The sequence below is a fragment of the Macaca mulatta genome, chromosome 7 (assembly GCF_049350105.2).
Source record: "Macaca mulatta isolate MMU2019108-1 chromosome 7, T2T-MMU8v2.0, whole genome shotgun sequence".
Taxonomy (NCBI): Eukaryota; Metazoa; Chordata; class Mammalia; order Primates; family Cercopithecidae; genus Macaca; species Macaca mulatta.
In genome coordinates this window covers 31,419,381-31,434,801 of record NC_133412.1, presented here as the reverse complement: position 1 = coordinate 31,434,801, position 15,421 = coordinate 31,419,381, and the positions used below count along the sequence as shown (strand labels likewise).

Here is a 15,421-nt window from a genome sequence, read left to right as displayed (position 1 = left end):
AACAAAATCTTATAAAACCACTCAAGGGTATAAATGTTAAATTCATTGATTTCACCAAAACATGTGTCCTTCCCACTTTCTCTTGCCCCTTTTATTTTTCTGTCACCTCTTCTCTCTCCCTCTTCCAGTTTTTCCCCAGAGCCTGTCTGAACTTTTATCGTCACAGATAGGAAAAACAGAATGAAATTTACCATGTCTTTTCTGCCAACACTTATAGGAAATGTACAGACAGCTAAGCAGAAATCAGAAAGCAGAATTATTAATTTCATTATCTGGTTTCAGTGTATATAGCTTATTAATTTGTTTTACTGTGTATAGATTATTCTTTCATTGACACTTGAGTAAACTAAGGAAAGGATGAATGTGGTTTGGCTCTGAACTGATTGGGGATGGCAAAGGTAGAAAAGTGAAGAATTTAGCAGCATTGTAATAGAAAAGTAATGACTCCATATTTTGAAATTCTGCCCTAGTCATAGTTTTTTAGGATGATAGAAGTTGTTATATTTAAATCGTATTTCATTTTATTTTAAAAATATATTTAAAATATTTATAGAAAAATTAAAATAAGCACATCTTTCTGAAAGAGCCTGTGATTGAAGGCTCATATGTAAATGTATCCTTCCAGTTCTTTAAAATAAGCATTCAGGCAATGATAAATTGTCTTGATGACTGAAAGCTATCACCCCCTTCCCATACTATCACAGTTCCAAAATCTCTTAGAAAGTCGTTGAAAGAGGCATTTTCAGAAAATGTAACAGTGTGGAAAGATCTATTCGAAATGTAAAGAGAAACTATTTTAGCCAGACATTTATACTGCATGTGCTTAACAAAAGCATGGATATAGATTAACTCTCGTTCTGACAAGGATTAAGTCCATATTTAGACAGAGTTAGCAAATCAAACTTTTACAAAGTGATAGATGCTGTAGGTGAGGAGGAGGTGCAGAATCTATAACATCATAAACTCAGATAAACCTCCAGGTGCGTGACACTATGTACCAACATTTTTCATAATTAAATTAGAATTCAACTTAATTATTTCCTAAGACAAACATTTTATCTAGTTGTCAAATTATTATTGCTGGTAAACCTAAAGACGCAGTATTCGTGGTGTTGTAGTAGAGACAGTAGTTTATTTACTACCTTAATTTCTCTGAATAATTCATAGTGATCTTTTACCACAACTGGTTTTATAACTTATTTAAATTACTTTAACATTAGAATATGAATGAGAGCAATTCTTCACATGTTTATTTCAAGGACATTGAAGTTAAAGATGTAACAGAAATAACATCTTAATCACTTCTATTTGGAAAAATCAAAATAAAAATGATACATATATATTAATTTGTGGGAGTTTTAAATTTAACACTTTAAATCTTACAAATATTTTATTTGAAATAAGTAGGAGCATGTGGATGTATTTAACAATAAAATTATTTTGAAAAACTGAGTGCATTATAAAACAGAACTGTGAAATTTTTGCCTAGATAAAAAAACTAAAACATGGCTCTAAATTTTGCTTCTATTTATACTGTACATCAATGTATTCAAATTTCAGCATAAAACCTCTAATATACATATGTATGTATATAGATTTAAATTATTGGCCAGGGACGGTGGCTCATGCATGTAATCCCAGCACTTTGGGAGGCCAAGGTGGGTGGATCACCTGAGCTCAGGAGTTCAAGACCAGCCTGAATAACATGACAAAACCTGGTCTCAATTAAAAAAAAAAATCTATATAGACAGATATGTAATCAATTATATAGATATGTCTATATATTCATATATAAAGAAGTATATATGAATATAAAAACTGTGTATAAGCATTGATCCACAAATTACACTTTTAAAATCTATTATATTTACCGTAGTATCTACAATTATGTCATAATTTACAATTATGAATTCGAAATAATTTTGAAAACCCACCAACAGAAGAATAAAACATGTTGTATGAATGTTTTCAAATATTTGCACCACTTCAAAATAATAAAGTAGATAATTTTGCAAGGCATTTGTTATTAAATGGAAAAAAAGAGAACAGCAAGCTGCAGAGGCAATGAGGCATTTCAATTGAGATTATAGGCTCTGGAATTAGATTAACTGAGCTTGAATACTGATTTTGCCACTCGCTAGCTGTCTTAAGGAAACATTTCATAAGCGCTTTGTGGATTGGTTTCCTCATTTTTAAAAAGAGAGTCAAAATAGTACTTACCTTTTATGGCCATTGTAAAGATTAAGTGAGTCATTATGTATAGAACAATTATAACAGCATAGATACGAAGTCAGCATTAAATTCATGCTTATTTATTTACACGGAGTGGACTGTTTTATGTTAAAATGCAAAAAATATCACCATGCAAAACTACTTATTTTATATCAACATAGATATGTATTGCAAACATGCAGCAAAATGCCTATGAACATTCATGCCACACTGATGGCAGTGTGTAACTTTTACCATTAAAGACGAGACTGCTTGAATGTTTTACACAGAAAATAAATTTCATACATGATTTTTGTGATTACATTTTAAATACTTTGATACTTATGTTAAATGTAATACTACGCAACTGTGAAAAAGAATAGTATAGATTACATTCATTGAGTTATTGATATCAAAAAGTTCATGCACATATATAATTATGAAAACAAGCAAATGGAAAGAGAGCATTAATTGTATCAATATGAATTCAATCATGTAAAAGTATGTGGTTGTATTTGGGTATGTCATGTTAATGTTAACAGTTAAACTGGTTAGGTGATTTTGACATATATATATAATTATACACATATTCATATTTTTAGAATCATTTTAGAGTTAACTTTTTTTAAGAAAACACTGTAATGTTGACTTTATTGTGAAATAAAGTAACAATGAGCCTAGTTAATCATGCAGCATCCTGCATTCAAAGCATATATGTTGAGAGCACAGCCAAGGGCCATTGATGAATGGAATAAATTACAAAGATATGAAGATACTTACCCACCACACACCTGGAGTGCAGAGAATTTGCAAGCATCCAAATCATTGCCGCTTACTATTCGAGCCTTAAATGAAAAGTGAGAGAAAAACAAAACAAACAGGCTTTTAGCATACTACAGTTTTATGTACATGAAATCGGGACACAGGTCAACTGCACTACACATGTAACACCTAGTATGACAGATGCTAAGCAGGGTCAGCTCCAAGTCAAAGCTGCTATGTTTTTATGAGTACACGTTTTGAAATTAGCTGTCAGCATTTAAACAAATGCACTGGCAGAGTCCAGGAAAATATGTCATATTCCAAATGCTGTTTGCCCTTAAAACTTGATATGTGCAATAAAGATCATGAATCAGTCAGAAAGGTCATGTTTAGCCAGACTGAAGAAAAGATGCTGTGTTTGACCGTAGCAGACCCCTAGGTTGGCAAGTATAGCTAAGGTAAGCGCAACTGGCAAGGTGTGACCTCTCCATAAATGCAACATTATCAGGGGCACACTTAAAGGACAACCAAATAATGGAAAGCTGGGGTAACATGCACATTTCAAAACTAAAACAGAGGAATCAAACAGGTCTAATATGTCACAAACAAACATGTACAAAAGACAAGATCCCTCAGGAGGGAAGAATAAGTATGATTTAAAACCTTTTCATCCACAGAACTGCTATCTGAAAGAGAATCAGGAAAAGAAGGGATAAATGTTAGATGGAGTACTTTTCAAGAAATCGTTCAAACACATACATGAACAGAGTGTTAATATGTTACATTGTTTAAAATTATAAACAAACAGTTTCAAGGTTGAGCACCAAGGGAACAAAGATAGTGGGTTCTCATAATTTAAAGAGCGGGGAAATGTAATAGAATGCTTGAAAAGTATAAAAATGATTACAGGATTTAATGAAAGACAATGTGTCATATTAAGAAAAGAACACAGTTGAAGAATCAGAAGTCCTGGGCTCCAACTGAAGCTCTGCCACTTACTAGACACATTGGGTAAGCTACCAAACTCTTTGGAGTCAACAGCCTAGATCCAACTCTGAAATACGATCACCAATACTTTGACTAATTGACTTGCAACATTATTGATAGAATCAATGAGATCAATATTTGGGAAAGTAAACCTCAGATGACTATATAGATTAAAGTTGTTTTATTAAGAGATTATTTATTTATGGCTTCTCATCTCATAGAGTTTACGAGCTAAAAGATTAAGTTGAGTCCATCTTACAAATAAGAAAACTGATGCCTAAAGAGGTTAAGTGACTTGATTAAGATCACAAAGCTAGTAAATGGCAGAAGAGAGACACAAATCCAGGGCTCCTGATCTCCCATCTGGTGCTCTTTACATCTAATGTTTCAGATGAGCTGAACAAAACAGTGAAGGGGGCTTGGTCTACAGCCTTCAGATGCAATTTAAGATAAATCATAGGGCCAACATTTTCCAGGTCCAACTGCTCACGGGTCCAAGGAGATGGAGAATGGACTACTGCGTCATCATTTTTTAAACACGTTTAAATTTGCCTGGTCATAGGATATAGTCTATCACTACCTCACATAGTACTACTGCTCTGAAACTCATTAATTCATCTTTGCTTATTAGCATAAAACTGGAGAAACTTCTCTATGGATACAAGTTGGCAAAATGCTAGAGTTGGAGTGACCCTGGAGTTTATTTAGTTCAAACTCCTTCTTTATATAAATGAGCACTGGAAAGATTAAAATTTGTCCAAGGTCATGTAGCTCAATGATGACCCTTACTGATGAAAATCTGAAATGCATTACTTTTCTTGACTCATTAAGTATAGACTGCTTAACTATCATAAGTAAATATTTTGGTGCAGATTTTACAGTATCTCAGGGTTGTATCTTCAAATACAAAATAGGGTAAAATGTATTGTAAAGTAATAAAAGACAAATTTATGGCCATCATCATTTTAAAATACTATATAAAATAAAGGAAATAAAATTTAGCATTATTGCAGAAGAATAATATACCATATTCAAGAAAATTGTACCCGAAATATTATTTAAAATACTGGAATGACCGGCCAGGCGCGGTGGCTCACGCCTGTAATCCTAACACTTTGGGAGGCTGAGGTGGGCGGATCACGAGGTCAGGAGATGGAGACCATCCTGGCTAACACGGTGACACCCCATCTCTACTAAAAATACAAAAAATTAGCCGGGCGTGGTGGTGGGTGCCTGTAATCCCAGCTCCTCGGGAGGCTGAGGCAGGAGAATGGCATGAACCCGGGAGGCGGAGCTTGCAGTGAGCCGAGATTGGCCACTGCACTCCAGCCTGGGTGACAGAGTGAGACTCCGGCTCAGAAAATAAATAAATAAATACATAAATAAATATAATGGAATGACTAATATGATATATCAACTGGCCAGAAAATACATATCTTAATTTTCATAGGGAGCAAAAGTAATTTGATAAAAAATCAAAACCTTCTAGTCATTCAAAACCTCCTTAAAATAGGATTGTAATGGGTCTTCTTTAAGTTTAATATGTTAAAAAAAGTTTTACTATTACAGTCAGCAATATATGTCTGAAATAGTAGCATTTCCATCATCATTAAAAGCAAACAAAACTGTCCAAAAGCATCATTTTCATTTATTTCTGAAAATTCTGGCCAATATATTAAAACTAATGAAAATAAACTATATAAATATTAGAAGCCAAAATAGAAAGTTGTTTTTACAAGAATTATAATTTTATATCTAGTAATCAAAACATACAAAATCACATGGAAAACTATTAAACAAAAGAGTCAACAGAGTAACTATATAGTCAATCGTAAGCAAAATAATAATGTTATTTCCTATATACTAGCAACTAGTTTGGAAAACAATGAAATAAGATCTGATTTCAAATATGCAATATTTTGAATGAGTACTTTGTATTCATTATCTCCCGTTGATATCTGTCTTCCATCTCAACCATCCCACTAAATAAAGGTAATCTTAACAAGGTCATCAATTACTTTTCAGCCGTCAAATCTGGTAATACATCAATTCTTTCAATGTTTCGTTCATTCATTGAACACATATTTATTGCCAGCGAACCCTTTTTTGTTCACTTTGACTGCTTTCTTGTCTCCCTGCTGTATTCTTCTCTGAAATCTTTCTAAAAAAGATAAAATTATGTCACTCTCCTTCTTAAAACCCACCAATGACACACAGTGCCCTCAAGAAAGAACATAAAATCCATGTGAAATGCAGTCTCATCACTCATTATATCTCATTCACATAGTAAACTTCAGTCACAATTACATTCTTGAAGTTCCGTTTCTGTGCCATGTTCTTTGAAATCTATGTGCCTTTGCATTGCTGTTTCCTCTCTGTGAAACAACTGTTCTCCATCCTCATCGAGTTAACTGCCTGTCATGCCCCAAACTCAGCTGAAGCACAACCCCTCTTCTAGAAACTTGTGACACTTCTCCCTGCTGTCGTCCTGTGTTCAATATTGTGCACTGTGCATTCCTCTTTGCTAATCTTCATCCTTTGCCAGTTTCCTTATCTACAATCCTTTCAGAATTTGAGATCCTTGATGGTAGTCTGTTTTTTAATCTCATTCTTTTTTCTTTTTTAACTTTTACCACATTCCTGAAATATAGAAGATGACCAATAACCATTTCTTAAATATTGGAATGGACAATTTCAATAAGCTACACCACTTCATGGAATATCTAAAAATCTGAATAAAGGAAAATACTATTTCATTTTTCTATATAGTGATGAAGAATTATAATCTAACAGATTTGCAGATTTTTACAGTCAAAATCCTAATAGCAGATTGCTGTAACTTGAAATTTTACCAATTTTAAGTGTAACTAGACTAATAAACAAGTAAAAATATCTAAGATTTTATAAAAGAAGCATTATAAGATAAATCTATAAAAATATTAATAATTTGTAACAGCTAAAACAGTATAGTCCTGGCAAAATAATAGATTAAAAGTGAAACACAAAATATAATTAAGAAATCCTTATACTCAAGAACTTAATGACTAAGAAAACATTTTTTATTAAAGACAAAGAGAAGCACTAGTCAGTAAATGGTGCTTAGACAATAGGTTAAGTATCTATAATATTCATTTGTATCCTCATCTCATACATATGCCACCAAGTTCCACATGCATTAAATATTTAAATATAGAATAATTAAAGGAAGAAAGACAAGTAAAAAGAGAAAGGAATATTTAATAAACCTATTGAATGAGATTTTTAAATTTAGACTTAATAGATAATTGACAAGATGCAACGATGGTAAATATGCATACAAATTATCTATTTTACTAAAACAACAACTAATGATTACAAAATTAACAAAGATTAAAGATATTGATTTTAATAATATTAAAATAATTTCCAAGGCTGTTGAGAATATTATTAATCAAACACTATCATGCGTAGTTGATGAGCATGAAAATTGTAATAATATAAGTTTTTAAAAAAACTTTCAAAACATGTCTATCAATAGGCTGTTTTGACAGGAAAATTCCACTTTTGGAAACTGGTGCTAAGGAAATTATTTTTGTTATGGGTTGAATTGTGTTCCACCTCTCCCAATTTAAATGTTCAAGTCCTAACGTCCAGTACTTCACAATATGGCCTTGTTTAGAAATAGAATCACTGCAGATGGAACTAGTTAAAACAGGTCATAATAGAGTAGGGTGGACTCACAATCCAATACGACTGGTGTTCTTATAAAAAGGGGAAATTTGGGCCAGACGTGGTAGCTCACACCTGTAATCCCAGCACTTTGGGAGGGTGAGGCGGGCAGATCATGAGGTCAAGAGTTTGAGACCAGCCTGGCTGACATGGTGAAAACCTGTCTCTACTAAAAATACAAAAATTAGCTGGGTGTAGTGGTGCATGCCTGTAATCCCAGCTATTTGGGAGGCTGAGGCATGAGAATCGCTTGAGCCTGGGAGGCAGAGGTTGCAGTGAAACGAGATTGCGCCACTGTACTCCAGCCTGGTGACAGAGCAAGACTCCATCTTAAAAAAAAAAAAAAGGGGGGGTGGAAATCTGGAGATAGATGCACACACAATAAAGATTAGTGATGCTTCCACAAGCCAAGCAACTCTCAGAAACTTGGGGAGAGGTCGCAACAGATTCTCCCCTAGTTCCTTCAGAAGGAGTATGGCCCTGCCAACACCTTGATAGTTGACATCCACCTCCAGAACTCTGAGAATAAATTTCTGCTCTTCTAAGTCACTCAATTTTTGATATTATGTTATGGCAACCCTCGCAAACATATAATTTAAATACTAAAAAGTGTTAAGATTGGCACTGTTTCATTATTTACTACAAAAAAATTGGAAAAGCATACATGATTAAATATAGAACTATGGGTTGAAAATTATGTTCTATGACTTCGACGCACTAACCTGTGACCATTAAAATCAATGCATTTAGAGACTAAATAAAAATATAGAAAATGTTTCTGATGTACAAAATAAAAATTAGGAAGTAACCTCATGTTTGAGGTTACTTGAGGTTATAAGGTGACTATGTAAAAACAAAAAGTTATATATAGAAAAAGACTTGAAAAGAATATCGCCATAATGTTATTAATCTTCAGTAATAGGTTAATATATTCATTCATATTCTCTTAAATTTTCCAAGATTCTGTTATTTAATAATCATATTGCTTAAAATATTTTAAAATGACACAACATTCTACCCCACAGCAACAGAATATGTATTCCTGTAGAGTCCATTTTGGAAAAGTCTTCAAGCCACAAAACACATCTTAACAAATTTAAACATTGAAATCATATCAAGTGTCTCTTCTGACCACAATATTGAAAGTAGAAATCAATAACAGGAAGAATTTTAGAACATCCACAAATATGTGGAAATAAAACAACACACTCCTGAAGATCCAATGGGTCAAAGGTGAAATAAATAAATATTTAGAGACAAACGAAAATAGAAACACAATATACCAAAACTTTCGGGATATAGCAAAAGCACTTCTAAGAGGGATACAGTAATAAATAACCACATTTAAAAAAAGGTCTCAAATAAACAACCTAATTTTTTACTTCACGGAACTAGATAAAAAACAAAACAGACTAAGCCCAAAGTCAGCAGAACTAAGGAAATAATAAAGATTACAGAAGGAATAAATGAAATAGAGACTACAATGCCAATGGAAAAGATAGATGAAACTAAGAGGGTTTTTTTTGGAAAATATAAACAAAATTGTCAAACTCTTAGCTAGACTCACAAGGAAAATAAGGGAAATGGATCAAATAAATAAAATTATAAATGGAGGAGCAACATTACAACTGGCAGCACAAAACTACAAAGGATCTTAAGAGACTGCTAAGAATAATTACATGCCATCAAATTGAATAACCTGGAAGAAATGGATAAATTACTAGAACACACAACCTACCGATACTGAATCATAAAGAAAGAGAAAATCTGAGCAGACCAATAATGAATAACAATATGGAAGTAGTCATCAATTGTCTCTCAACAAAGAAAATCCCATTACAAGAGAGCTTCATTGTGTGCCAAGATTTAACACCAATATTTCTCAAACTCTTCCAAAAAACTGAAGAGGAGATAATACGTACGCCTCATTTTACAGGCCAGCATCACTCACACCAAAGCCAGACAAGGATTCTACAAGAAAATTACAGGCCATTATTCCTGATGAACATAGACGCAAAAAGTCTTCAACAAAATGCTAGCAAACCAAATGCAATGGCACAGTAAAAGGATCATACACCATGATCAAATGAAATTTATCCCTGGGATGCAAGGATGTTTCAATGAATGCAAATCAATAAATGTCACACATGGCTGGGTGCAGTGGCTCATGCCTGTAATCAAAACACTTTGGGAGGCCCAAGTGGGCAGATCACTAGAGCCCAGGAGTTCAAGACTAGCCTGGACAAAACTAGCTGGGGCAAGACACCATCTGTACTAAAAATACAAAAATTAGCTAAGCATAATGGTGTACACCTCTACTCCCAGCTACTGGGGAGGCTGAGATGGGAGGACTGATTGAGAATATTGAGGTTGCAGTGAGCCTATTGTGCCACTGCACTCCCAGGTGACAGAGTGAGACCCTGTCTTAAAGTTAAAAAAAAAAAAAGTGATACACCAAAATAAAAGAATGAAGGATGAAAGTTATGTAATGATCTGAATAGATGCAGAAAAAGCTCTTGACAAAATTTAATGTCATTTCATGATAAAAACTCTCAGCAAATTAGGTATAGAGGAAATGTACCGGTATATAATAAAAGCCATATACAATAAGCCCATAGCTAACATCATACTCAACAGTGAAAAGCTGAAAGACTTTCCCCTAAGATCAGAAACAAGACAAGGGCTCCCACTCTCATCACTTCTATCCAGCATAGTACTAGAAGTTCTCACTGGAGAAATAAGGCAAGAAAAAATAAATAAAAGGCTTCCAAATAAAAAAATGAAGAAGTAAATTGTTTCTGTTTACAGTTGACAATATCTAATATATGGAAAACCCTAAAGACTCCACCAAAAAACTTAAAACTAATAAACAAATTTAAAGTGTCATGATAAAAAAAATCTATACAATAATGTAACAAACTATTTGAAAAAAGAATATTAAAACGGTGGGCAACATGGCAAAACCAGTCTCTACAAACAATCAAAAAAATTTGCATGGCATGGTGGCACATGCATGTAGTCCCAGCTACTCAGGAGATTGATTTGGGAGGATCACCTGAGCCTGGGAAGTCAAGGCTGCAGTTAGCAGTGATTACACCACTGCATTCCAGCTTACTTTGCTGACAGAGTGAGACCCCATCTTAAAGAAGAAATTTTAAAAATTAACATTTACAATATCAAAATGTTAAATACTTAGATATAAATTTAATGAAGAAGGTGAAAGATCTGTACAATGGAAGCTATAAGACTACACTGAAAACTATAAGACGTTGATGAAATAATTGAAGAAAACACAAATAAATGGAAAGATGTTCAGTGTGCCTGCCCATGGAAAAACTGATATTCCTAAAATGCTTGCATTTTAAATGACCTACAGATTCAAAGGAATCTCTACCAAAATTCCAATGGCCCTTTTCAAAGGCTTTCAGAGTCAAAGGAATCTCTACCAGAATTCCAAAGAATTCCAATGGCTTTTTTTTTTTTTTAACAGAAACAGAAAAAAAAAATCAAAAATTTATATGGAACCATAAAAAAGCCCAGAATAGCCAAAGCAATCTTGAGAGAAAAGAACGAAGCTGGGGGCATGATTTCAAGCTATATTACAAGGCTATAGTAATCGAAACAATACGGTACCAGAATAAAAATTGACACATAGACAGAAAAGAGCTCAGAAATAAAACCACAGACATATGACAAACTAATATTTGATGAAGGTGCCAAGAATACACAGTGGGGAAAGGACTCTCTTCAATAAATGTTATTGGAAAAATCAGATATCCACATATAAGAGAATACAATTGGACCCTTATTTTATACCATATAAATATTAACTTGGAATGGATTCTTAAATGTAGGATGTGAACCTATAAAGCTCCAAGACAAAAGTTTAAGGAAAACTGACCATTGGCAACATATTGGCCATGATAGCAATAATTTCTTTGGATATGACACTGAAAATGCAGGCAACAAAATAAAATATAAACAGGTTTATCAAATTAACAAGCTTATGCACAGCAAAGGAAACAATCGGCAAAATGAAAAGGAAACCTATGAAATGGGAGAAAATATTTGCAAACCATATGTCTGATAAAGGGTCAATATCCAAAATATATAAGAAACTCACAGAACTCGATAGCAAAATTACAAACACCTTGATTAATAAATTGGCGAGGGGTCTAAACAGACATTTTTTCAAAAAAGACATTAATGGCTAATAAACATTTTAAAAGGTACTCAATATCATTAACTAGCAGAGAAATGCAAATCAAAACCACAATGAGATATCACCTCACACCTGTTAGAATGGTTATAATCAAAACACAAGAGATATGTGTTGGTAATGGTGTGGACAAAAAGGAACTCTTGTACATTGATGGTGGAAATATAAATTGGGACAGCCATTAAGTAAAGCAGTATGGAGGTTCCTCAAAAACATAACAATAGAACAACCATAATAATCCAGCAATCTCACTTATAGTTATAAATTTAAATAAAATGAGATTGGCATGTTGAAGAGATATCTGCACTGCCATATTCATTGCAGAATTATTCACCATAGCCAAGGTATTAAAAACAACCTATTTGTCAGCAGATGAAGATAATGTTATGTGTATATATGTGTATACACACACACACACACACACACACACACACACACACACACACACACATATAGATTATTCAGCCATTAAAAAGAAAAAAATCTCCTGCCATTCATGACAAGATTGATTAATCTAGAGGAATAAGGCAGAAAAAGAAAGACAAGTATTATTTCACTTATAAGTAAAATCTCAAAAAAAAAAAGGCTGAACTCCTAAAAGTGGAGAATAGAACAGTGGTTGCCAGGGCTGGGGGTGTGGAAAATGAGTTTTTGGTCAAAGTGTACAAACTTTTAGTTATAAGATGAATAAATTCTGGGGATCTAATACACAGCATGACAGCTATAGCCCATAATACTGCATTGTTTTCTTGAAATGTGTTAATATAGTACATAAGTGTCCTTACCACCCCCCTCCCACACACACACACAACTCAGTATAGTGATGGATATATTAGTTACTTTTATTGTGGTAATAATTTCTCAATGCATATGGATATCAAATCATTATGTTTTAACACCTTGAAATATCTAATTTATTTGTCAACTATGCCTTAATAAAACTGGGGAAAGAATAAAATGTAAAATGTATACAATAGGCAAAAATCTTGGCTATTACTCAAGGGGCAGTATAATATATATATAAAACATATATACTTATGTAGATAATCCTATATGTATATACAGATATTGTCTGTATAGATAGATATAGTAAATACACATATACACACAGTCTTTGTTCACTGATAAATTGCCTTTTATTCTCCATACAGTTGTTCTGCTTAGCAAAATTGTGGTAAAATGTCTGTAATTACATGCTGTGTGCTCCCTATAATGCTGCTCCCAATGTTCCTAGTCTTAGAAGGCACATATCATCTCACAACAGGTTCATTTTGCAGCTCAGCAATTTAATGTCGTTAATGCGGGACCACAGTACATCCATCTACTTTATAGTGAAACCACCCCTATAAATGGGATTAAAGCAAGGTTGCAGTGGCTATACAATTTTAATGTCTTCAAACTCCACAAACAATTTAAAATAAAAAAATGGATAAAATATTTACTCAGCAAACAGCACTATTCTCTTCAACCATGCTGCATGGTGACCTGTAAAACCAAAATTCTCAGTATGTAGAAATACAAATAATATATGTGTGTCTCTTGTGTGAGCATCCCTAAGAAGTAAATCTGAATGTAATCTAAGGAAATATATCATCTCCCTAACCCTCAGTTTTCCTTCATATATAAGTACAATAAGAATATTTGATCAGCATCTATCTAAACATTGTAGCTCTAAATTCGGTGATATCTTTTGGCATGTGTAGTAAATTGTCACTAAAACAAGGAATGTTTATTCACCAGTTACCACCAAAAATAAATATTCATAATACCTAATGCCTACATTTAAGATTAAGATGGATAAATATAGTCAATTTACAGTCTTCTAAGATAAAAGTAAAAATGTATTTTCTCCCTTGATGTTTCACCTCTATTGTAACATACTTTTTGAAGGAAATTTGAACAGAAGAGATCTCCAAGTTTGTATGTAAATAGAGTTCCATCCTATCTGGTTTAGGAATTCCCTTAAACGTCTTTGCTCTGAAGTTCTTCAATGATAACACAGTATAAATTTCCCACTGGTGATAATATAATTCGTTATCTTCTTTGGAAATCGTTTGCTCTATTTGTCACCATACTAAAAGAGATATGACTTTGAAACACATGTAGTATGCCTGAAAGTCATCACATGGGAGCCTAAAACAGTGCAAAGAAAAATCATTAATGAAATCAGAGGGTTGCTGAGCTGTCATGAGCCTTCACAGAGTACCTACTGTATGCTAGATAGTCTGCAAATAACTTTATCTTTCCTTTTATTGAATTCCTTAAACTGTCTTGTGAATTATTAATAATGAGCACAGGCTTCCAGGTCAGAGGAAGTACCTGTGGATGGTGCATATTTCAGACGTACTTCTGGATGCAACTGGGTGAGGGCTGAGAGATTAATGCTGATTTAACTCATATCTCACATACCATTGATCACTCACTTATGGCCTCAGGGTCATCTAAAAAACCTGAATTTCAATGACAGTTCAATATCATAGGGATGTTAAAGATATGAACAAAGTGATATGGGAGCACAGAGAAGACAGCCCCTCTTCAGCCATGGAGAACATTGTGTTTGGGAATGACTCATCAGAGAGAGGGGTGGGTTTTGTCGATGTGTGAAGGTATTCTTGGCAAAGTAAAAAGGCTTTCAAAAGGCATTGAAGCTTGAAAGAGCATAGAGCATTAGGGACTGAGATATGGGAGTGCAATAATAAACAATTTTAAGAAATGAAAGGAAGGTCAATAGGTTCATAACATAGAAGTCATACATTTTACAGTAATCAGCCCTTATCCATGGGGGGATATGTTCCAAGAACTCCAGTGCATGTCTAAAACCAGGGATAGCACCAAACCCTATACATGCTACATTGTTTAGATCTGATAACTGAGATGACTACTGAGTGCCTAACTATGGATAGTGTATACAGCATGAATATGCTAAAGAAAGGGATAGCTTACGTCCTGGGCAGGACAAAGCAGAATGCATAAAATTTCACTACCTATCTCAAAAGGGATATAACTTAAAATTTACTCATCATTAACTTCTGGAATTTTCCACTGAATATTTTTGGACCACTGTTGACCTTGGATGACTAAAACCATGGAAAGTTAATAATAGATCAGGGAGACTACTGTATTAAGGAATATAAATTATATCTTAATTGCAATGTGGAATCACACAATGTTTTCAAGCATGAGAATGACATATAGCACGATCAAAATTTTATTTTCTGTTTTTAAAAATCCACTCTAGTTTGCCAGACAATAAAGCAAAATAAGATATCATATGGAAGGTTTCTTCCCTCTGGTCCACATATACCAAAATTCCATACAGACACACAAATACTAGGTAACATGATTCATTAAACTTTAAAATATATCTAAGCTCAAAATCAAACATAATCTCCCAATCCTTACAAATGAAGAAGCAACTCAAAACTAATCTTGAGTGGAGTAAAAATCAAAATTGCTCACAGGAATATTGAAACATTTCATTCGTTGATTCATTTCCCATCCCCCAAGTGCCCCTAAGCTCTAGGCATTGTGCTA

At 33.6% G+C, this 15,421-nt stretch overlaps 1 protein-coding gene across 1 annotated transcript in view; it reads right to left on the bottom strand.

Annotated features, from left to right (window-relative positions):
- UNC13C (unc-13 homolog C) overlaps positions 1–15,421 on the bottom strand; it is a 653,225-nt gene that overhangs the window by 508,530 nt on the left and 129,274 nt on the right. Inside the window, exons 2-3 of the mRNA XM_015142282.3 lie at positions 3,637–3,659; positions 2,992–3,056 (exon numbers count right to left, since the gene is read on the bottom strand). Coding sequence (XP_014997768.3) covers positions 2,992–3,056; positions 3,637–3,659 — 88 coding nt within the window. The remainder of the gene's footprint in view (positions 1–2,991; positions 3,057–3,636; positions 3,660–15,421) is intronic.